The sequence below is a fragment of the Salvelinus fontinalis genome, unplaced genomic scaffold (assembly GCF_029448725.1).
Source record: "Salvelinus fontinalis isolate EN_2023a unplaced genomic scaffold, ASM2944872v1 scaffold_0252, whole genome shotgun sequence".
Taxonomy (NCBI): Eukaryota; Metazoa; Chordata; class Actinopteri; order Salmoniformes; family Salmonidae; genus Salvelinus; species Salvelinus fontinalis.
The window spans coordinates 122228-147029 of record NW_026600461.1 but is presented as its reverse complement, the minus strand read 5'-3'; the positions used below and the strand labels follow the sequence as shown (position 1 = coordinate 147029).

At 42.1% G+C, this 24802-nt stretch overlaps 1 protein-coding gene across 1 annotated transcript; it reads left to right on the top strand.

Annotated features, from left to right (window-relative positions):
* Positions 1-517: 517 nt before the first annotated feature.
* On the top strand, positions 518-6845 carry LOC129844929 (photoreceptor cilium actin regulator-like). The gene is made up of 2 exons (XM_055913091.1): positions 518-3843; positions 6682-6845. The coding sequence occupies exons 1-2, from the start codon at positions 518-520 to the stop codon at positions 6800-6802; spliced, it is 3447 nt and encodes a 1148-aa protein (XP_055769066.1). The 3' UTR covers positions 6803-6845.
* The last annotated feature ends 17957 nt before the right edge of the window (positions 6846-24802 follow it).

The window sequence follows — 24802 nt, the reverse complement described above, 5'->3', positions numbered from 1 at the left end:
TAATGAGCTTAAGGTCTTAGAAGTGTGTGAGATTTTCTTTGCTTTAACCTGCCATATGTGCATACTGTGGAGTTCACTAAAAGCCTATCTAATCCTTTCAGCTGCTCGTCCTCTACAAGGTACAGAGGGCTGTTGATCCATAGGACAAGCTGTGAGATGTTGACGTTATGCAAAGGGAATCAACATAAAAATATGAAAACAGGTATGTGGATATGTCATTGTAGCCTATCTATGATAGGCAAGAAAATGGGACACTTGAAATGGATTTGTCCATTGGATTTGTACATTTGTCGCTGTTTTGTGATGGTTGATGTATTTTTTGTAAGGATAAAGAACCTAACAGACTCAATGACTCTGTCAGGGATTGGAGCTATTTGAAAATGACAGCTGCAGCTTCTAGCTAAGGGTCTTGGCTATTATTTTCTTTCATTTGTAGAGGTTTCTTTCCTTTCGCCTTTGTGGGAGTTTCGTCAAGATCTTGTTCACTAAGGATATAAACGTCAATTGAGCAGTTGCAATGGGATGCTCCCCATCTAAAGGTAACAATTGTGTGGCTCATGGCACCTTTAGGAGGGACACGACACTACTACCAGGGGGCAAAGAGAGCACAGGGGGGTCCCAGTCTGATTGTGGAGGGAGTGGAGCCTCCTCTGGAACAGGAGACACTGACGGAGAGACTTGGGAGAGGAGAGATGGGGAAAGGAGACTGGCTGGGCAGACCCAATCTGTTCAGAAGGAAGCGCCTTCAACCCCACAGAAAAAGAGACCCTTCCTGACTGAGTTGGTTCCAGAGGGGGTCATTCTGGATAAAAAAGTGGGGACTCAAGAGACAGATAAGACAGGGCAACATGGAAAAGAGAAACAAGGAGACAAGCAAGATATGGCTGACAAAAAGGGTGGACGAAAGCCAAAGAAAAATGGTAAAGGAGTCAAGTCAGCTAAAAAGAAAGAGAAGGAGAAAAAAGCTCCCCTTGTGGTGCAGAAAGTTGACTTTCCGGAACCTTTAGTGAAAGCCCACCAGGCTGCTTATGCTTTTTTAAACCCTAGTATCAGCAAATATGAGATTCTACTGGGGCTACTGGACCAAGCAACCCAGACCCAGGTGTCTGTGCAGCCAATGGTGTCCTTCATGGCTATGCGCTACGAGGAAATCAACCGAGGGCTGGAGGAAATGGCAGACGAGGGTGAAAGGCTTCTGAACGACAATGGGGAGTATCTCGCCTGGCCAAGCCCAATGAAAAACCTATCCAGTTCTCCCCCTCTCAAATATGGTTCCATGAATGCTGAGCCTCCACCAGATCTCTTGCAGCAGCTACTTCAGTATACCACTCAAAGGATGCGAAATGTGGGCCAGTCTGTGGGTGGCATTGGGGACTCTGCTTTGGAGGAGGCAGCTGAGTATTTTACCTCTGTCTCTGAGCTGCTGGAGGATAAATTAAAAGCCAAGCATGCCGCAGAGACAAGACTGATGCAGTTGCTGACTCGTATTGAGGCTGCCTCACTTCATAAGCCCGGACCAGAGGACTCTGCATTGTTCAGTGAGGACAGTGGAATTGGGGCTGAAAGCGAGTCACTACCTGGGTCTGAAAGACGACTCCGTTGTGAAAGTTGTGAGTCCACTGGGTCCAACCGAACCACTCCTTACAGTCCTTTTGGCATTAATGCTAGCCCAGTCCAGCAAGGGGCACCAAGGCAAAAGTTTATTAAGAAAGTGAGCCACAGCAACTCCCTAAACTCCATAGACTCAGTATGCACCATAATGGATAAAGGATCTGCCTCCTTAGACGATGGTGAGGAGCAGGATGATGATGATGAGGGGGAAGAAGAGGGACAGGGTGGCAGGAAGCGATCTAACGCCTCCTTATCTGATCCTAACCAGCAACCTTGTCGCCTGGTACACAAGCGCATAGAAAACCCTCAAAATGTGGAAGTGACACTGAAAATGAAAAATGCCATAAGTGGTCGGATTCGATTTGTTCCCTCACAACGTGACAGTGCCAAAACTAAACCAACAGACAGCCCCAAGACCAGGTGCCAGTGGACAGAGGGGGGGTCACCAAAAAGGCCCCAACGAGCAGCCTCTGTACGAAGGGAATTTAAAAAGACCCCTGTTCCTAAAGAGCACCGTTCACAGTCTGCAGAATCCGTTCGCAGCAAAGGTGAAGATCCAACACTGATTGAACTAGAGAGGACACAGAAGGATCTTAGTCAGAGGCTAGAGAGGATATGCAAAGGCAGGACGGAGGGGAATACCAAGGCAGGTCTCACTAAACAGAACCCGGGAGATTCAGCGACGTCCCCAGCTTCCAATCGTCTATGCCCCGCCCTGCAGAAGAACAATAACACTCTTCCAATCCAGGACAATGCAGGGCTTATGAAGCATGACTCCGGGGAACACAGGGCAAGCAAGGACATTGAGGAGGAAAAGATAAAGAAAGACACGAAAAACACCAAGGGGCCACTGAAAGCCACCCCACCTCCTAGCCCCCCATTGTCACATCGTCCATGCTCAGGACTGTACCGGGGAAGGAATTCTGTCAAAAGGCTGATTGACACCTTCAGCCAGGGGGTGGAAGAGCCCAAACAAGAGGCATCCAAAGTGTTGGGGCCTCTCAAAGGGGTTCGAAAGTGTGGTGTTCACGTTATGCCTGGAGTAGGTGACATTGAAGCCATAATGAGCAGTGGGGTCAGCAGTTGTAGGACATATGATTTGGACCTAGAAAGTCTGCCACCCCCTCCTCCTGAGGTCTTGATGGACAATTCCTTTGAATGTGCACAGAGCCTCACAGTTAGCGACGTAGATGATGGGATTGCAAGTAGAGGTCGATCCCCTGTTCCCAAGAGGGCTACGGCATCTCAGAAGATGCATGCCTCCATGCGTTCTGTGTCAGTACTACCCAGCAGAGGAATCCTGCCCCAGCGGTCTAGCAGCATGTTTCTTGCCCGGACTGTAAGGCGGGATATCTCTGCTAGTTCCAGCATTAGCCACGATGAGCACCAGCTGGAGGTAAACCCTGAGACAGAGGAGGTGGCCACTCTCTACAAGCAAGCTAGAAAAATTATCCACTTGCGGCACTCCTCAGTGTCTCCTATTGAAAAAGGTCAGGCTGTGCCCAGAAGACCCTCTCCCAATCGAGCAGCATCGGGAGGGAGACAGGGAGATGACAGTCCCTTTGAGAAAGTGCCTCCCACTTCAACCATCAGTAGCCAACCACCTGCCACCCCGCCTGTATCTAGAATCCGAATGCTGCCTTCCACGCCTTCAACCCCAAGTGGCTTGCATCGAAGATTACCCAGTCCTACCACCTTCAGAAAGCAGCCTACGCCCCAAATCACGAACAGCCCTCCGGCCATTCGCAAACTTCCCACCCAACCACCGCTTCAGAGAAGACTTCCAAGCCCGCCTGCCTCAAGAAGATTATTGACCCCAAACTCCAGCTCTTCTGACTCCACACATTCTTTTAAGGCACCCTCACCACCAACGTCCCCAAGGGTTCAAAGATGGAAACGGGAGAACAGCAGCAAGGACTCCAGCCCAGGGGCTTCAGCTATCTCTCAGTTGATCAGTAACGCTCGCTCAGTTTTTTGCCCGGCCTCGTCCTCACTGTTTGAGGCCCAGCCTTGCCCCGTTCCCTGCCCCCCGCAGGCTTGGGCCTCCAGTGTTAGTGTCATCCCGCGTTCCTGGGGAAATCGTGGTAAGCTGCCTATGTCTGTGCGAGGGCCCAATCTTTTCATCCAACGCAGCCACTCGGACAGGAGGCCCAGTCTAAGCCTGCCATCCAGGGCACCCATTGTCTCATTTGCAGAGACTTGTGGGAGTGAGCCAGCCATCAGCATACAAGGGTGAGTGTCAATTTTTCCCTCTGTTTAAATCTCTCTTTCAAAAAGCAAGATAATGCTAATTAATTATCTTGCAAATGAAATACTTGCCCATGATTAGGGATGTTGCAATGTGTATTTTTTTACAGGGGGAAAGCCTCTTGTCACTGTCTTTGTAGTCAACACTGTAGCACAGTATAGGATCACTAAGAAGGAAACGATATGAACCAAGATAATTTATTGTTTTCATAATGTGATTATCATCCTCTAAACAATAATTTGCTTATTTTTGTCCTGTTACAAACAAGTGTGTAATGGAAATGTGTTTCTAGCATAACTGAAATATCACATTTACATAAGGTTTCAGGCTCTTTACTCAGTACTTTGTTGAAGCACCTTTGACAGCGATTACATCCTCGAGTCTTCTTGGGTATGACACTACAATCTTGGCACACCTGTATTTGGGGAGGTTTTCCTCTCTACAGATCCTCTCAAGCTCTGTCAGGTTGGATGAGGAGTGTTGATGAACAGCTATTTTCAGGTCTCTTCAAAGATGTTCGATCAGGTCCGGGCTCTGGCTGGGCCACTCAAGGACATTCAGAGACTTGTTCCAAAGCCACTCCTGCATTGTTTTGGCTGTGTGCTTAGGGTCATTGTCCTGTTGGAAGGTGAACCTTCACCCTGGTCTCAGGTCCTGAGCACTCTGTAGCAGGTTTTCATCAATGATCTCTCTGTACTTTGATCTGTTCATCTTTTCCTCGATCTTGACTAGTCTCTCAATCCCTGCCACTGAAAAACGTCCCCACAGCATGATGCTGCCACCACCATGCTTCGCCGTAGGGATGGTGCCAGGTTTCCTCCAGACGTGACGGTGTCATTGAGGCCAAAAGGTTCAATCTTGGTTTCATCAGATCAGAGAATCTTGTTTCCCATAGTCTGAGAGTCCTTTAGTTTCCTTTTGGCAAACTCCAAGAGGGCTGTCATGTGCCTTTTACTGAGATGTGTCTTCCGTCTGAACACTCTACCATAAAGGCCTGATTGGTGAAGTACTGCAGAGATAGTTGTCCTTTTTGGAAGTTTCTCTCATCTCCACAGAGGAACTCTGGAACTCTGTCAGAGTGACCATGGCCCTTCTCCCCTGATTGCTCAGTTTGGCTGGGCAGCCAGCTCTAGGAGGAGACTTGGTGGTTCTAAACGTCTTCCATTTCAGAATGACGGAGGTGACTGTGTTCTTGGGGACCTTCAATGCTGCAGACATTTTTCTAGTACCCTTCTCCAGATCTAAGCCTCAACACAATACTATCTAGGAGCTCTACGGACAATTCCTCCGACCTCATGTCTGGGTTTTTGCTCTGACATGCACTTTCAACTTTCACTTTTATTTTTAATAAATGTGCAAACATTTCTAAAACCTGTTTACGCTTTGTCATTATGTGGTATTGTGTGTAGATTGCTGAGATTATTTATTTTATCATACATTTTAGAATAAGGCTGTAGCGTAACAAAATGTGATAAAGGTCAAGGTGACTGAATACTTTCCAAAGGCACGGTAAATGCTTGACCTCTGAAGTTGAAGTCGTACTCCAGTCTCCTTTTCACTTCATTTAACATCTGATTTAATTCATAAAAAGGCAATGTAGGGCTAGGAGGTGGGGTGGCTTTCCATTGCCCCAATGTAGAGCTAGGAGGTGGGGTGGCTTTCAAATGCCACTTGTCTTTGTTATTTAACTGTGTAAAAAAAGTACCATGTACAGTATATCAAATGTATGTCAAGTGTAACAAAAATCCTGTAAAAACAAAAATGTAAAAAAAAAAGTTTATTTTGTCCCTGAATGGGCAAAAAAAAGGCAGATGACATCATTAATTCTCGTCAGACCATGTCCCTGACTGCCCTACTCTTTGAAGTTTGCAGTTGTCAAAAAAAATAGATTTGCTCAAAACATGTTTTTTTTTACCCTTTATTGTGTGTACTTTACTGTATACTTGGGATATCAATTTTCAACAGGAAAATTTCAAAAATCACTGAAGGTTGTCTTTAATAATTGTGGGCATGTTAAAGAAGTTAAAATATTTCCACTTCAGATTTCAACCTTAGAGGAAGTCTTTAATCATTGCAATGGTATTTCAAAGTGCAGCCATGACTCTTTTTGTGAATTCAGTCTGATTCAGAAAATAATAGAGGGCTAATTTAATGGATTAACACACTATGAGCACATCATTATTTCATTTTCTTGACTCCTACTGGTTTCGTTGAGCTATGAGAATAAATATTGTTTGAAGATTATACATAACCATTATTGTCACTTGAGTTCAATGACCAATGGGCATCAAAATTACAAGACAGTCGAAAAATACTTCAGGTCACGTAAATCCTCAACTATTGGAATATCAAAACATTATAAAAATAACCCCCAAGTGCAGTGTTTTCTGTAAGGCTTGAAGTTGTAAAAAAAATGGTTGCTTGAAAGATAAAGAGAGGGTGAGAGGGCAGGGTGAAATAAGGTCAAGGAGAGGAGAGATGGGAGCTTTGTATTAAAAATGGAAGAGCCGTAAGCAGATCACAGCAGATACAAAACTGATGCTAAATATAAAATTGCATTACAAAATAAATCAAGTACCCTGACCGTGCCATTTTTAATTACAATGTAATTTACTGTATTTTTGTGTTTTTTATTCTGATCTTGCCACTGGGAAATCATCTATTTGTCTCCATGTAGATTATAGTGGGCAAAACTAGCTAATAACTTATGCATTACCTCTCTATGACTCACAGTAGCTTCTTTGAGCCGGTGCTAACTAGTTGCTGTCACACCTGTCCCATTTCTCTAATCCTCAAACCACTTCTTCGCTTTACTTCCATAGGCTGGAGGATGAGCCAAGCAGAGATGACGAGTCGTGCGACAACAAATCAGATTACAGAGGGAATGCCCACTCTGTTTCGCACCCGGACCTGTGCATCGTGGGTCAGGGCCTTACATTGTGAATAAGGGGGCTGGTTGGTAGAAGACCAAGTCGGATTACGGATAAAACACAGGATTTAAGATTTTATTTACGCTGGGAAGAGAGGAAGTGCTAATTCAAGAAAGCTTCTTTACCGGGTGGTACCACTACCTCCTCCTCCCTTTTATTTCCTTCAGAGACATTTTTTCTATTACGTTATTTTCTTTTCGATGAGGTTTGTTTGTGTGTTTGTGTGTGCATACGTGTGTTTGTACGTGTATGTGCGTGCAAAATAAAAATACAATTCTTACAAACACAAATGCACACAAACACTTTTATGTTTACCAATTTGCTCCACATACAGTACACTTAATAAATATTGTGATAAAACAATCATAATGTACAGTACCTTCCAGACATACTGAAAGATAAATGTTTTGCCTTTGATACAGATTTTAAAAAACATGGAATAAGACAATTTTATTTGCACTTAGGGATGGTGTGCATAATTTACATAGATTTGGTTGTTATTAACTATAAAGTGTGATTATCAAACAAAATTCCAATGAAGGAAAAAAGGAATATGAAATGTGTAATCATAGCCAGCTATTTGAGATTTCTTTATTTTCGGTTGGGGAAATGTTTTAAAAACTCTCTTTTTGAGATATATTTACATTAACAAATGTTGATCTCCATGTTTCCTATTTTGGTTTGTCAATTTATTTCTGTTGTTTTTTACCTTCATGTTTCCCAATACAAATGTGCATACATGCACAACATTGACTTTGAACTCAAATCAATACTATAGGCTGGAATTCAAACCCATACTGTAATGCATTTCATTTTCACAGAAAAAAATCTACTTGTTATTGCTTTTCCCAGAACATTTCAGTCACATTCACATATTCAGAAAACAATTGTGTGGCATATATCTTACTTAGCTATCATTCAAATTTGAATTGAGACAATTATTTTTAATCCTAAAAAAAGCCCAATAAAATTAAGCAGAAGCGGTGGATCTGTATATGAAACCATCCTGTCCTGGCCCCCTGGAAACCTTTTCCCCAGAGCTGAAGATCCTAATCACGTTTTGTGCATGTGTTTCTATACCTCTACTTTACACACACATTTTTGTGGTCATCCTCCCTTAACATTTCTCACCGTTAATCATGAATGATAATTCTTCAAGTTTTACAGTTGACAAGTCCATGCAGCATCTGCATGCCAACCATTTGATCTCAATCAGTTTTATGGGAATATGCAATCATACTGAACAAAAATAAAAACGCAACATGTAAAGTTTTGGTACCATGTTTCATGAGCTGAAATAAAAGATGCCAGAAATTTTCCATATACACAAAAAGCTTATTTCTCTCAGATTTTGTGCACACGTCACCCGTTGAGTTTGGGATGCTCTGGATTGAAGTGTACGTCAGCGTGTTCCATTTCCCACCAATATCCAGCAATTTAACACAGCCATTGAGGAGGAGTGTCTGATCAACAACCTGATCCACTCTATGCGAAGGAGATGTGTCGCGCTGCATGAGGAAAATGCTTCTATGCTACTAGCTACTAACTTGTTCTGATCCACGCCCCTACCTTTTTTTAGGTATCTGTGGCCAGCAGATGCATATCTGTATTCCCAGTCAAATCAAATCAAATGTTATTGGTCACATACACATGGTTAGCAGATGTTATTGCGAGTGTAGCAAAATGCTTGTGCTTCTAGTTCCAACAGTGCAGCAATATGTAACAAGTCATCTATCAATTCCACAACAACTACCTAATACAAACAAATCTAAGTAAAGGGATGGAATAAGAATATGTACAAATAAATATATGGATGAGCAATGACCGTCTGGCATAGGCAAGATGCAATAGATGGTATAAAATAAAATAAAATAAAATAAGTACATATGGGATGAGAAATGCAAGTTAAGTAAACATTATTAACCTCTAACGAGCCTCTACCCCGGATCCGGGAGCACCCCCCACCCCCCCCACACTGATTAGCATCGCTAGCATAGCGTCACAATTAAATAGTAGCATCTAAATATCATTAAATCACAAGTCCAAGACACCTAATGAAAGATACAGATCTTGTGAATAAAGCCACCATTTCAGATTTTTAAAATGTTTTACAGGGAAGACACAATATGTAAATCTATTAGCTAAACACGTTAGCAAAAGACAATTTTTTTACTCCAACCGTTTTTTCCTGCGTCAGTAGCTATCACTAATTCGACTAAATAAAAATATATATAGCCACCAACCAAGAAACAACTTCATAAGATGACAGTCTGATAACATATTTATGATATAGCATAGTTTTTCTTTTTTTAATATGCATTTTTCAGGTATAAATCACAGTTCTACATTGCAGCTGCAATCTGAAATAGTGCCGACGCAGCCAGAACAATTACAGAGACCAACGTCATATAACTAATTACTTATCTTAAAACATTTCAGAAAAAATACACAGCGTACAGATATTGAAAGCCCAACATCTGGTGAATCCAAACAATATTTCTGATTTATTAAATGTTTTATAGCGAAAACAAAATGTAGCGCTAAATTAGCATAGCCACGCCAGCCAGAACCAGCTGGGCGCCCACGACCAGTTCACATGCACGACAGATATATGAAATAACATCGTAAATTGGGTCTTACTATTGCTGATCTTTCATCAGAATGTTGATCAAGGTGTCCTTAGTCCTGATGAGTCGTTCAATCCATTCATAATGGCAACTTTCCCTCTTCATTTAGCATATGTACTGGTCGACTGGCACGGATCTGTTCAAAGTAAAAAAAGTCACAGAACAGAACACGGCAAAACTCCCGAAAAAATTCAAATAATCTGATTAAACTATATTGAAAAAACATACATTACGATGATATGGTCACATGTATCAAACAAACTTCGAGACGGAGATAGTTTTCATCCGTAACGGCAGCAAAACAGTAGACAATCGCACCTCCAAATCGCGCGATTCAGAGAACCGGAAGTTGTCGGTCACGCCAAAGAAATAGGTCTTATTTCACGTCAGTACAAGTTAAACAAAAAATTTCTCCTCTGACGTCCTCTTGACACCCAGAGGAAGACGAATGAAGTGTGTTTCGGGTCATAGGTGGCGTGACCATATATAGGCAGGCAGAGCGTTGAAGCGAGCATACACATCTTGCATTCTTCTTCTTGGTCAGGGAAAGTGCTGTCAAATGACTTCTGTTTCACTCAGAGACAAAATTGAAACGGTTTTAGAAACTATAGATTGTTTTCTATCCAATGGTATTAATTATATGCATATAGTAAGAGCAATAATTGAATAAGAGGCAGTTTAATCTGTAGAGAAAATTATGCTAATGCAAAAACAGCACCCCCTGTATTCTCAAGAAGTTAAAGTGGCATTAATAACTTGACTTGTGATCCATTGTTAGAGTGGCCAATGTTTTCAAGCCTGTATATAGGTTTGTGATACCTGTTTAACAGTCTGATGGCCTTGAGATAGAAGCTATTTTTCAGTCTCTAGATCCCAGCTTTGATGCACTTGTACTGACCTCGCCTTCTGGATGGTAGCGGGGTGAACAAGCAGTGACTCGGATGGTTGTTGTCCTTGATGATCTTTTTGGCCTTCCTGTGACATCTGGTGCTGTAGGTGTCCTGAAGGGGAGGTAGTTTTCCGTCGCCTGGATAGAGGTGGCAGCTTCGCTTCTAGTCCTTAGGAAACTGTGCAGTATTTTGTTAATTTATATATTATTTCTTACTTGGTTAGCCCAGAAAACCTTAAGTGTTATTACATACAGTCCAGAAGAACAATTGGATATCAGAGAGACATCAACTTACCAGCACAACCAGCACTATGACCAGGAATACGACTTTCCCAAAGCGGATCCTTTGTGTCTACCTCCCAGGGCATTAGAACTGATTGCAGAGGCCGACCCAAAACAATGCCGCTGATATCTAGTCCCTAGTTAACTTCTTTAAGATAGGGGGCAGCATTTTCACTTTTGGGTGAATTGCGTGCCCATAGTGAACTGCCCCCTACTCTGTCCCAGATGCTAATATATGCATATTATTATTACTATTGGATATAAAACACTCTGAAGTTTCTAAAACTGTTTGAATGATGTCTGTGAGTATAACGGAACTCATATCGCAGGCAAAAACCTGAGAAAAAATCCAAACAGGAAGTGAGAATTCTGAGACTGTTCAATGTTCAACTCATCGCCGATTCAATTCCCTGTCAGATATGGATCTGTTTGCACTTCCTACGCCTTCCACTAGATGTCAACAGTCTGTAGAACGTATAATGAGGCCTCTAGTGTGATGTGGGGTCGGATGGGAGGTGTTTCAGTCATTGGTCTGGCAGAATGCCAGTTCCTGGTCATGCGCTTTCCTCATGATATCGCCTTGCGTTCCATAACTTCTACAGACATGAAGGAATGTAGAAGTTGGAACGTTATTGGATATATATGATAACAACATCCTGAAGATTGATTCTCTACTTAGTTTGACCAGTTTATTCGACCTGTAATATAACTTTTTGAAGTTTTCGTCCAAGTTTGCCTGCATCTGCGGGAGCGTTTGGACATGTGCACTAAACATGCTAGCAAAAGTAGCTACTTAGACATAAGTAATGGACATTATCGAACAAAACAACGATTTATTGTGGAACTAGGATTCCTGGGAGTGCATTCTGATGAAGATGCTCAAAGGTAAGGGAATATTTATGATGTAATTTTGTATTTCTGTTGGCTCCAACATGGCGGAGAAATGTTGTTTTTATCTGAGCGCTTTTGCTTTTTACGTTAAGTTTTTGTGCTTTTTACGTTAAGTTTTTTTGTAATCTGTCACAGCGATTGCATTAAGAACAAGTGTATCTTTAATTATATGTAAAACATGTATCTTTCATCATAGTTAATGATGAATATTTCTGTTATTTGTCGTGGCTCTCTGTAATTTCTCCGGATATTTTGGAGGCATTTCTGAACATGGTGCCAATGTAAACCGAGATTTGTAGATATAAATATGCACATTATCGAACAAAACATAAATGTATTGTGTGACATGATGTCCTATGAGTGTTAGTGGTTAGTGATTAATTTTATCTCTATTTCTGCTTTTTGTGACTACTATATTTTGCTGGGAAAATGGCTGTGTTTTTCCGTGGCCATGTACTGAGCTAACATAATTGTTTGGTGTGCTTTCCCCATAAATCCTTTTTGAAATCAGACATGTTGGCTGGATTCACAACATGTGTAGCTTTAATTTGGTGTTTTTCATGTGTGATTTCATGAAAGATAGATTTTTATAGTAATATGTTTGAATTTGGCGCGCTACATTTTTTCTGGCTTTTGGCCAATCCCAGAGAAGTTAATGATGAGCTTGGAGGGTACTATGGTGTTGAATGCTGAGCTGTAGTCAATGAACAGCATTCTTACATAGGTATTCCTCTTGTCCAGGTGGGATAGGGCAGTGTGCAGTGTGATGGTGATTGTATCATCTGTGGACCTATTGGGGCGGTAAGCAAATTGAAGTGGTTCTAAGCTGACAGGTAGGGTGGAGGTGATATGATTCTTGACTAGTCTCTCAAAGCAATTCATGATAACAGAAGTGAATGCTATGGGGCAACAATCATTTCGTTCAGTTACCTTAGCTTTCTTGTGAACAGGAACAATGGTGGCCATCTTGAAGCATGTGGGGACAGCATACTGGGATAGGGGCGAGGACCGACAAGGGGCGAGGATCCTGGATGGGAGTGTCCCTTTTGGTTTTTGCCTTTCTTCTACACTCAAGACTCAAATACAGACCAACTCGGTGCGGATGCATGGCAACCGACTGAGGGCGAGGATCTGGGAAGGGAGTGGCCCTCTATGGTTTTTGCCTGCTCAAACACTGGTAACTTAATGACAGAACAGAACCTAACCAACGGAAGACACCTACACTCCAACAAAAATCTACACCTCCACTCTACCTTCGCTCCCTAAAAACAACTGGACGAGGACGGGTACTGGGTGATGATGGATCGAGTATAACACAGGCTGGACCACCTTGGCTTCATCAAAATCAGCTATCCCTATTGCCCTGGACTTGTTGTGCCCGGACCACCGGGGGCTCCTGCCCAGCAAGTGGAGTGCCCTCCCCCTTGGTCTCCGCACAGCTGGAAGGTGTCGGATCAACATTGGGGATTCATTACAATAGAATCTAACCCTAACCTTCAGTCACAGCAGCTCCGTATTCATCTTAAGATAGCTAGGTGGAAAAACCACATATCACAGTCATAGTAAGCACATTTTTCCTCAATAAAGTCAGAGCTAGTAAGGGGGAAGAAAGTCAAGTGCGAGTGTTAGTTCACAATTTATATAAACAAATAATAATTTGGACCGGGGTGAAGAGGTGGTGTGAAGGGTGGGGGTGCTATGGGATTATTTAAGAGACTCTTTGAAGAGATAAGGTTTCAGATGTTTTTGGAAGATGGGCAGGACCTCTGCTGTCCTAGCTTCAGGGGGAAGCTGGTTCCACAATTGGGACAGAGAAGAGCTTGGACTGGGCTGAATGGGACCTGCCTCCTGATGTGGGAGGGCCAAGCAGAGGAGGCTGGTGGGAGGAGCTATAGGAGGTCAGGCTCATTGTAATGGCTGGAATGGAATAAATGGAACGGTATCAAACACATCAAACATATGGAAACCACATGTTTGACTGTGTTCCATTAACTCCATTTCAGCCATTACAATTATTCCGTCCTCCTATAGCTCCCATTAGCCTCATCTGGAGCCAAGACCAGAGATGGCAGAATGGTTTGGGGTGTAGGGTTTGAGCATAGCCTGAAGGTAGGGAGGGGCAGTTCTTCTTGCTGCTCTGTAGGCAAGTACCATGGTCTTGTAATGGATGCGAGCTTTGACTGGAATCCAGTGGAGTGGGGCAGAGGAGTGGGATGACATGGGACAACTTGAGAAGGTTGAACACTAGGTGGCTACAGCATTCTGGATAAGTTGCAGGGGTTTGATGGCACAAGCGGGTAGCCTAGCCAAAAGCGAGTTGCAGTAGTACAGACAGGAGATGAAAAGTGCCTGGACAAGTGCCTCGGCAATCACATCACTGATAATCTGAAATGGTCCACCCACACATACGGTGTGGTGAAGAAGGCGCAACAGTGCCTATTCAACCTCAGGAGGCTGAAGAAATAAAACGGCCTTCTTTAGACTAGTTGAGTATCTGGAGCATCAGCAGTTGTGGATTCAATTACAGGCTCAAAATGGCCAGAAACAAAGACTTTCTTCTGAAACCTGTCCGTCTATTCTTGTTCTGAGAAATGAAGGCTATTCCATGCGAGAAATTGCCAAGAAACTGAAGATCTCGTACAGCGCTGTGTACTACTCCCTTCACAGAACAGCACAAACTGGCCCTAACCAGAATAGAAAGAGGAGATGGAGGCCCCGGTGCACAACTGAGAAAGAGGACAAGTACATTAGGGTGTCTAGTTTGAGAAACAGATGCCTCACAATTCCTCAACTGGCAGCTTCATTAAATAGTACCCGCAAAACCCCAGTCTCAACGTCAACAGTGAAGAGGCGACTCCGGGATTCTGGCCTTCTAGGCAGAGTTGCAAAGAAAAGCCATATCTCAGACTGGCCAATAAAAAAAATAGATTAAGATGTGCAAAAGAACACAGACACTGGACAGAGGAACTCATACCCCTCATACCCCCCTTACTCCACAACACTAACCCAATTGACAGAGTGAAAAGAAGGAAGCCTGTACAGAATAAAAAATATTCTGTTTGCAACAAGACACTAAAGTAATACTGCAAAAAATGTGGCAAAGCAAGAACTTTTTTTCCTGAACACAACGTCTTATGTTTGTGAATAATCCAATACAACATAGTATTGAGTACCACTCTCCATATTTTCAAACATAGTGGTGACTGCATCATGTTATGGTTATGCTTTTAACCGTTAACCTGTCTAGGATGAGGGTGCCGCTAGCGGCACTCCCCCCCCACCCCCACTGAAAAGGCAGAGCCGCGAATTTTTTTTTTTTAATATTTCACTTTCACACATTAAAGTCCAATACAGCTAATGAAAGACACAGATCTTGTGAATCCAGCCAACATGTCCGATTTTTAAAATGTTTTACAGGGAAGACACAATATGTAAAGATGTAAATCTATTAGCTAAAAACACATAATCCACCATTTTTCTTTGTCCACCAACAACAGTAGCTATCACCAATTCGGCTAAACTAAGATATTTATAGCCCCTAACCAAGAAAAAAACTCATCAGATGACAGTCTGATAACATATTTATGGTATGGGATAGGTTTTGTTAGAAAAATTTGCATATTTCAGGTAGATGGCATAGGTTACAATTGCACCCACCGTCACAAATGGACTAGAATAACTACATAGAGCAACGTGTTTACCTACTTACTAATCATCAAACATTTCGTAAAAATACACAGCATACACTAATCGAAAGACACAGATCCTGTGAATACAGACAATATTTCAGATTTTCTAAGTGTCTTACAGCGAAAACACAATAAATCGTTATATAGCATAGCACATGTGCAAACATTACCCCAGCATTAATTCTAGCCAAAGTGAGCGATAACGTAAACATCGCCAAAATATATGATTTTTTTCACTAACCTTCTCAGAATTCTTCAGATGACACCCCTGTAACATCACATTACAACATGCATATACAGTTTGTTCGAAAATGTGCATATTTAGCCACCAAAATCATGGTTAGACAATGGGGAAAGTAGCCCAGCTGGTGAGAAAATGTCCGTGCGCCATATTAGACAGTGATCTACTCGTATACATAAATACTCATAAACGTGACTAAAAAATATAGGGTGGACAGCGATTGATAGACAATTTAATTCTTAATACAATCGCGGAATTACATTTTTTAAATTATCCTTACTTTTCAATACAGTTTGCGCCAAGCGAAGCTACGTCAAAAAACATGGCGTCCTAAGCCACTAACATTTTTCGACAGAAACACGATTTATCATAATAAAAATTTCCTACTTTGAGCTGTTCTTCCATCAGTATCTTGGGCAAAGGACCCTTTCTTGGGTCTAATCGTCTTTTGTTGGAAAGCTGTCCTCTTGCCATGTGGAAATGCCAACTGCGTTCAGCATGAACTGGAAGTGTGCCCAGCGATTCACAGCGTTTCAGAAATAAATGTCCCAAAATCGCACTAAACGGATATAAATTGCTATAAAACGCTTTAAATTAACTACCTTATGATGTTTTTAACTTCTTGAGAATACAGGGGGTGCTGTTTCGCATTAGCATAATTGCCTCTACAGATTAAACTGCCTCTTATTCAATTATTGCTGTTACTATATGCATATAACCATATGCCATTGGATAGAAAACAAGCTATGGTTTCTAAAACCGTTCCAATTTTGTCTCTGAGTCAAACACAGGTCATTTCACAGCACTTTCCCTGAGCCTGAAGAAGATTGCAAGATGTGTATGCTCGCTTCAAAGCTCTGCCTATATATGGTCACGCGACCTATGACCCGAAACACACTTCCTTCTTCTTCCTCTGGGTGTCTGGAAGACGTCAGAGGAGAAATTTTTTGTTTATCTTGTACTGACGTGAAATAAGACCTATTTCTTTAGCGTGACCGACAACTTCCGGTTTCTGAGATGCGCGTTTTCAGAGGTGCCATTGTCTTTTGTTATGCTGACGTTACGGATGAAAACTATCTCCGTGTCGAAGTTTGTTTGATACATGTGACCATATCACCGTAATGTATGTTTTTTCAATATAGTTTAATCAGATTATTAGAATTTTTTCGGGAGTTTTGCCGTGTTCCGTTCTTTGAGTTTTTTTAACTTTGGACATGGACCGTGCCAGTCGACCAGTACCCAGGCTAAATGAAGAGGGGAGGTTGCCATTGTGAATGGATTGAACGACTCATCAGGACTAAGGACACCTTGATCAACATTCTGATGAAAGACCAGCAATAGTAAGACCCAATTTACGATGTTATTTCATATATCTGTCGTGCATGTGAACTGGTCGGGCGCGTCCAGCCGGTTCTGGCTGGCCTGGTTATGCTAATTTAGCGATACATTTTGTTTTCGCTATAAAACATTTAAAAAATCTGAAATATTGTTTGGATTCACCAGATGTTGGGCTTTCAATGTCTGTACGCTGTGTATTTTTTCTGAAATGTTTTAAGACAAGTAATTAGTTATATAACGTTGGTCTCTGTAATTGTTCTAGCTGCATCAGCACTATATCAGATTGCAGCTGCAATGTAGAACTGTGATTTATACCTGAAAAATGCACATTTAAAAAAAAAAAACTATGCTATACCATAAATATGTTATCAGACTGTCATCTTATAAATTTGTTTGTTGGTTTGTGGCTATCAATATCTTAGTTTAGCCGAATTGGTGATAGCACCTGATGGAGTAAGAAACTGTTGGAGTAAGAAAATGGTGTCTTTTGCTAACGTGTTTAGCTAATAGATTTACATATTTTGTCTTCCCTGTAAAACATTAAAAAAATCTGAAATGGTGGTTTTATTCACAAGATCTGTGTCTTTCATTGGGTGTCTTGGACTTGTGATTTAATGATATTTAGATGCTACTATTTAATTGTGACGCTATGCTAGCGATGCTAATCAGTGTGTGGGGGGGGGGGGGTGCTCCCGGATCCGGGTTAGGTACTCTGTAGAGGTTAACTCCTATAACGAGTCTTAACATGACCGGAGAAAGATTACTCCCAACACTAATGCTTGGAACAGGTGCGGGTCGGTGTCCTCCATGCGCATGACGCAGCTGCAAAAGACTTACTAGCTACAAGGTTTTTTAATTTATAGTGCCTGTGAACGCGCAATCGACCCCATTCAAATCGTCATCACGTAAAGGCATCCAGGGGAAGACGTAAGCAGTGTCCGTATACTCATAGGAATAACATTGGCTTTAAAACTGACTCCAGAACAGTGGCCAAAATTTCTGAAATCTGACTCCATGTCAGGGAAATTGCTGTAGAATGGGTTCTGTTCCACTTAGAGACAAAATTTCAACTCCTATAGAAACTACAGACTGTTTTCTATCCAATAATAATAATAATATGCATATTGTACGATCAAGAATTTTGTAGGAAGCCGTTTCAAAAATTACACGATTGCCATAAATAGTGACAACAGCGCCCCCAGCCTCAACAGGTTAAGGACTGGGGAGGTGTCAGTATAAAACATTTACAAAATGGAGCTAAGCACAGGCAAAATCCTAGAGGAAAACCTGGTTTAGTCTGCTTTCCACCAAAAACTGAATTAATCTTTTAGCAAGACAATAACCTTATTAAACACAAGGCCAAATCTACATTGGAGTTGCTTACCAAGAAGACAGTGAATGTTACTGACTGGCCAAGACTTAATTATACTTGAAAATCTATGGCATTACCTGAAAATAGTTCTCTAGCAATGATAAACAATGAATTTCACAGAACTTGAAGAATTTTGCAAAGAATAATGCGAAAATGTTGCTCAAAGCTCTTAGAGACTTACCCAGAATATATTCTTTGGGGGGGTTTATATCATTTGATTCACACAACATGCTTATCATGCTTATGAAGATGCAAAATATGGTTTCTTGTGAAACAAACTAGAAGACCAAAAAAAGGAACTTGAGCGTGCATAACTATTCACCCACCAAAGTCAATGCTTTGTAGATCCACCTTTAACAGCAATTACGGCTGCAAGTCTCTTGGGGTATGTCTCTATCAGCTTGGTACATCTAGCCACTGGGATTTTTATCAATTCTTCAGGGCATAACTGCTCCAGCTCCTTCAAGTTGGATGGGTTCCGCTGGTGTACAGCAATCTTTAAGTCATACCACAGATTCTCAATTAGATTGGCCATTCCAAGACATTTAAATATTTCCCCTTAACTTCTCTAGGGTATGTGGGACGGTAGCGTCTCACCTCGCCAACAGCCAGTGAAACTGCAAGGCGCCAAATTCAAAACAACAGAAATCCCATAATTTAAATTCCTCAAACATAAAAGTATTTTACACCATTTTAAAGATACACTTGTTGTAAATCCAGCCACAGTGTCCGATTTCCAAAAGGCTTTACGACGAAAGCACACCAAACGATTATGTTAGGTCAGAGCCAAGTCACAGAAAAAGACAGCCATTTTTCCAGCCAAAGAGAGGAGTAACAAAAGGCAGAAATAGAGATAAAATGAATCACTAACCATTGATGATCTTCATCAGATGACACTCATAGGACTTCATGTTACACAATTCATGTATATTTTGTTCGGTAAAGTTAATATTTATATAAAAAAAATCGGAGTTTAGGCGGGACGCTACTGTCTCACTTGACTAAAAGCCAGAGAAAATGCAGAGCGCCAAATTCAAATAAATTACTATAAAAATCAAACTATCATTAAATCACACAAGAAAGATACCAAATTAAAGCTACACTGGTTGTGAATCAAGCCAACATGTCAGAATTCAAATAGGCTTTTTGAAGAAAGCAAACTATGCTATTATTTGAGGATAGCACCATAGTAAACAAAGAGAGAGAAGCATATTTCAACCCTGCAGGTGCGACACAAAACGCAGAAATAAAAATATTATTTATGCCTTACCTTTGACGAGCTTCTGTTGTTGGCACTCCAATATGTCCCATAAACATAACAAATGGTCCTTTTGTTCGATTAATTCTGTCGATATACATCCAAAATGTCCATTTATTTGGCACGTTTGATCCAGAAAAACACCAGTTCTAACTTGCTCAAACGTGACTACAAAATATCTCAAAGGTTACCTGTAAACTTTGCCAAAACATTTCAAACTACTTTTGTAATACAACTTTAGGTATTTTTTAGCGTAAATAATCGATAAAATTGAAAACGTGATTATCTGTGTTCAATACAGGATTAAAACAAACTGTAGCTAGCTTTCTGGTCACGCGCCTCTAACAAACAGGACACTTCAAGTGACCCTCGTTTAAGATGGCCGTACTTCTTCATTACACAAAGGAAACAACCTCAACCAATTTCTAAAGACTGTTGACATCCAGTGGAAGCGGTAGGAACTGCAAGAAGGTCCCTTAGAAATCTGGATTCCATATGAAAATCTATTGAAAAGAGAGTGACTTCACAAAAAAAAATCTGAATGGTTTGTCCTCAGGGTTTGGCCTGCTAAATCAGTTCTGTTATACTCACAGACATGATTCAAACAGTTTTCGAAACTTCAATCAATCAATCAATTTTATTTTATATAGCCCTTCGTACATCAGATAATATCTCGAAGTGCTGTACAGAAACCCAGCCTAAAACCCCAAACAGCTAGAATGCAGGTGTAGAAGCACGGTGGCTAGGAAAAACTCCCTAGAAAGGCCAAAACCTAGGAAGAAACCTAGAGAGGAACCAGGCTATGAGGGGTGGCCAGTCCTCTTCTGGCTGTGCCGGATGGAGATTATAACAGAACTATGCCAAGATGTTCAAAAATGTTCATAAGTGACAAGCATGGTCAAATAATAATCATGAATAATTTTCAGTTGGCTTTTCATAGCTGATCATTAAGAGTTGAAAAACAACAGGTCTGGGACAGGTGGCGGTTCCATAACCGCAGGCAGAACAGCTGAAACTGGAATAGCAGCAAGGCCAGGCGGACTGGGGACAGCAAGGAGTCACCACGGGCGGCAGTCCCGACGCATGGTCCTAGGGCCCAGGTCCTCCGAGAGAAAGAAAGAGAGAAGGAGAAAATTAGAGAGAGCCAAGATTTTCAAAATGTTCATAAATGACAAGCATGGTCAAATAATAATCAGGAATAAATCTCAGTTGGCTTTTCATAGCCGATCATTAAGAGTTGAAAACAGCAGGTCTGGGACAGGTAGGGGTTCCATAACCACAGGCAGAAGAGTTGAAACTGGAATAGCAGCAAGGCCAGGCGGACTGGGGGCAGCAAGGAGTCACCACGGCCGGTAGTCCCGACGTATGGTCCTAGGGCTCAGGTCCTCCGAGAGAAAGAGAGAAGGAGAAAATTAGAGAAAGCCAAGATTTTCAAAATGTTCATAAATGACAAGCATGGTCAAATAATAAATCAGGAATAAATCTCAGTTGGCTTTTCATAGCCGATCATTAAGAGTTGAAAACAGCAGGTCTGGGACAGGTAGGGGTTCCATAACCACAGGCAGAAGAGTTGAAACTGGAATAGCAGCAAGGCCAGGCGGACTGGGGGCAGCAAGGAGTCACCACGGCCGGTAGTCCCGACGTATGGTCCTAGGGCTCAGGTCCTCCGAGAGAAAGAGAGAAGGAGAAAATTAGAGAGAGCCAAGATTTTCAAAATGTTCATAAATGACAAGCATGGTCAAATAATAATCAGGAATAAATCTCAGTTGGCTTTTCATAGCCGATCATTAAGAGTTGAAAAAAGCAGGTCTGGGACAGGTAGGGGTTTCGTAACCGCAGGCAGAAACAGTTGAAACTGGAATAGCAGCAAGGCCGGGCGGACTGGGGACAGCAAGGTGTCAGCATGCCCGGTAGTCCTGACGTATGGTCCTAGGGCTCAGGTTCTCAGAGAGAAAGAGAGAACGAGAGAATTAGAGCGAGCATACTTAAATTCACACAGGACACTGGATAAGACAGGAGAAGTATTCCAGGTATAACCAACTGACCCTAGCCCCCCGACTCATAAACTACTGCAGCATAAATACTGGAGGCTGAGACAGGAGCGGTCAGGAGACACTGTGGCCCCATCCGAAGAAACCCCCGGACAGGGCCAAACAGGAAGGATATAACCCCACCCACTCTGCCAAAGCACAGCCCCCACACCACTAGAGGGATATCCTCAACCACCAACTTACAATCCTGAGACAAGGCCGAGTATAGCCCACAAAGGTCTCCACCACAGCACAACCAAGGGGGGGCGCCAACCCAGACAGGAAGTTCACGTCAGTAACTCAACCCACTCAAGTGACGCACCCCTCCTAGGGACGGCATGAAAGAGCACCAGCAAGCCAGTGACTCAGCCCCAGTAACAGGGTTAGAGGCAGAGAATCCCAGTGGAGAGAGGGGAAACCGGCCCTGGAGAGACAGCAAGGGCGGTTCGTTGCTCCAGAGCCTTTCCGTTCACCTTCACACTCCTGGGCCAGACTACACTCAATCATATGACCTACTGAAGAGATAAGTCTTCAGTAAAGACTTAAAGGTTGAGACTGAGTCTGCGTCTCTCACATGGGTAGGCAGACTGTTCCATAAAAATGGAGATCTATAGGAGAAAGCCCTGCCTCCAGCTGTTTGCTTAGAAATTTTAGGGACAATTAGGAGGCCTGCGTCTTGTGACCGTAGCGTACGTGTAGGTATGTACGGCAGGACCAACTCGGAAAGATAGGTAGGAGCAAGCCCATGTAACGCTTTAAAGGTTAACAGTAAAACCTTGAAATCAGCCCTTGCCTTAACGGGAAGCCAGTGTAGGGAAGCTAGCACTGGAGTAATATGATCAAATTTCTTGGTTCTAGTCAGGATTCTAGCAGCCGTATTTAGCACTAACTGAAGTTTATTTAGTGCTTTATCCGGGTAGCCGGAAAGTAGAGCATTGCAGTAGTCTAACCTAGAAGTAACAAATGCATGGATTAATTTTTCTGCATCATTTTTGGACAGAAAATTTCTGATTTTTGCAATGTTACGTAGATGGAAAAAAGCTGTCCTTGAAACAGTCTTGATATGTTCGTCAAAAGAGAGATCAGGGTCAAGAGTAACACCGAGGTCCTTCACAGTTTTATTTGAGACGACTTTACAACCATCAAGATGAATTGTCAGATTTAACAGAAGATCTCTTTGTTTCTTGGGACCTAGAACAAGCATCTCTGTTTTGTCCGAGTTTAAAAGTAGAAAGTTTTCAGCCATCCACTTCCTTATGTCTGAAACACAGGCTTCTAGCGAGGGCAATTTTGGGGCTTCACCATGTTTCATTGAAATGTACAGCTGTGTGTCATCCGCATAGCAGTGAAAGTTAACATTATGTTTTCGAATAACATCCCCAAGAGGTAAAATATATAGTGAAAACAATAGTGGTCCTAAAACGGAACCTTGAGGAACACCGAAATGTACAGTTGATTTGTCAGAGGACAGACCATTCACAGAGACAAACTGATATCTTTCCGACAGGTAAGATCTAAACCAGGCCAGAACTTGTCCGTGTAGACCAATTTGGGTTTCCAGTCTCTCCAAAAGAATGTGGTGATCGATGGTGTCAAAGGCAGCACTAAGGTCTAGTAGCACGAGGACAGATGCAGAGCCTCGGTCTGACGCCATTAAAAGGTCATTTACCACCTTCACAAGTGCAGTCTCAGTGCTATGATGGGGTCTAAAACCAGACTGAAGCATTTCGTATACATTGTTTGTCTTCAGAAAGGCAGTGAGTTGCTGCGCAACAGCTTTTTCTAAAATTTTTGAGAGGAATGGAAGATTCGATATAGGCCGATAGTTTTTTATATTTTCCGGGTCAAGGTTTGGCTTTTTCAAGAGAGGCTTTATCACTGCCACTTTTAGTGAGTTTGGTACACATCCGGTGGATAGAGAGCTGTTTATTATGTTCAACATAGGAGGGCCAAGCACAGGAAGCAGCTCCTTCAGCAGTTTAGTAGGAATAGGATCCAGTATGCAGCTTGAAGGTTTAGAGGCCATGATTATTTTCATCATTGTGTCAAGAGATATAGTACTAAAACACTTAAGTGTCTCTCCCGATCCCAGGCCCTCGCAGAGCTGTGCAGATCCAGGACAGCTAAGCCCTGGAGGAATACGCAGATTCAAAGAGGAGTCCGTAATTTGCTTTCTAATGGTCATGATCTTTTCCTCAAAGAAGTTCATGAATTTATTACTGCTGAAGTGAAAGCCATCCTCTCTTGGGGAATGCTGCTTTTTAGTTAGCTTTGCAACAGTATCAAAAAGAAATTTTGGATTGTTCTTATTTTCCTCGATTAAGTTGGAAAAGTAGGATGATCGAGCAGCAGTGAGGGCTCTTCGGTACTGCACGGTACTGTCTTTCCAAGCTAGTCGGAAGACTTCCAGTTTTGTGTGGCGCCATTTCCGTTCCAATTTCCTGGAAGCTTGCTTCAAAGCTCGGGTATTTTCTGTATACCAGGGAGCTAGTTTCTTATGACAAATGTTTTTCGTTTTTAGGGGTGCAACTGCATCTAGGGTATTGCGCAAGGTTAAATTGAGTTCCTCAGTTAAGTGGTTAACTGATTTTTGTCCTCTGACGTCCTTGGGTAGGCAGAAGGAGTCTGGAAGGGCATCAAGGAATTTTTGTGTTGTCTGAGAATTTATAGCACGACCTTTGATGCTCCTTGGTTGGGGTCTGAGCAGATTATTTGTTGCGATTGCAAACGTAATAAAATGGTGGTCCGATAGTCCAGGATTATGTGGAAAAACATTAAGATCTACAACATTTATTCCATGGGACAAAACTAGGTCCAGAGTATGACTGTGGCAGTGAGTAGGTCCAGAGACATGTTGGACAAAACCCACTGAGTCGATGATGGCTCCGAAAGACTTTTGGAGTGGGTCTGTGGACTTCTCCATGTGAATATTAAAATCACCAAAAATTAGAATATGATCTGCTATGACTACAAGGTCTGATAGGAATTCAGGAAACTCAGAGAGGAACGCTGTATATGGCCCAGGAGGCCTGTAAACAGTAGCTATAAAAAGTGATTGAGTAGGCTGCATAGATTTCATGACTAGAAGCTCAAAAGACGAAAACGCCATTTTTTTTTTTTGTAAATTGAAATTTGCTATTGTAGATGTTAGCAACACCTCCGCCTTTGCGGGATGCACGGGGGATATGGTCACTAGTGTAACCAGGAGGTGAGGCCTCATTTAACACAGTAAATTCATCAGGCTTAAGCTATGTTTCAGTCAGGCCAATCACATCAAGATTATGATCAGTGATTAGTTCATTGACTATGACTGCCTTTGAAGTGAGGGATCTAACATTAAGTAACCCTATTTTGAGATGTGAGGTATCACGATCTCTTTCAATAATGGCAGGAATG

What these genes read in the sequence shown, in the direction of transcription:
- LOC129844929 (XM_055913091.1), top strand. Translation starts at nt 518, where the DNA reads ATGGGATGCTCCCCATCTAAAGGTAACAATTGTGTGGCTCATGGCACC. An exon ending in CCAGCCATCAGCATACAAGG is followed by an intron (nt 3,844 to 6,681) that starts GTGAGTGTCAAT and finishes TTACTTCCATAG; the next exon opens with GCTGGAGGATGAGCCAAGCA.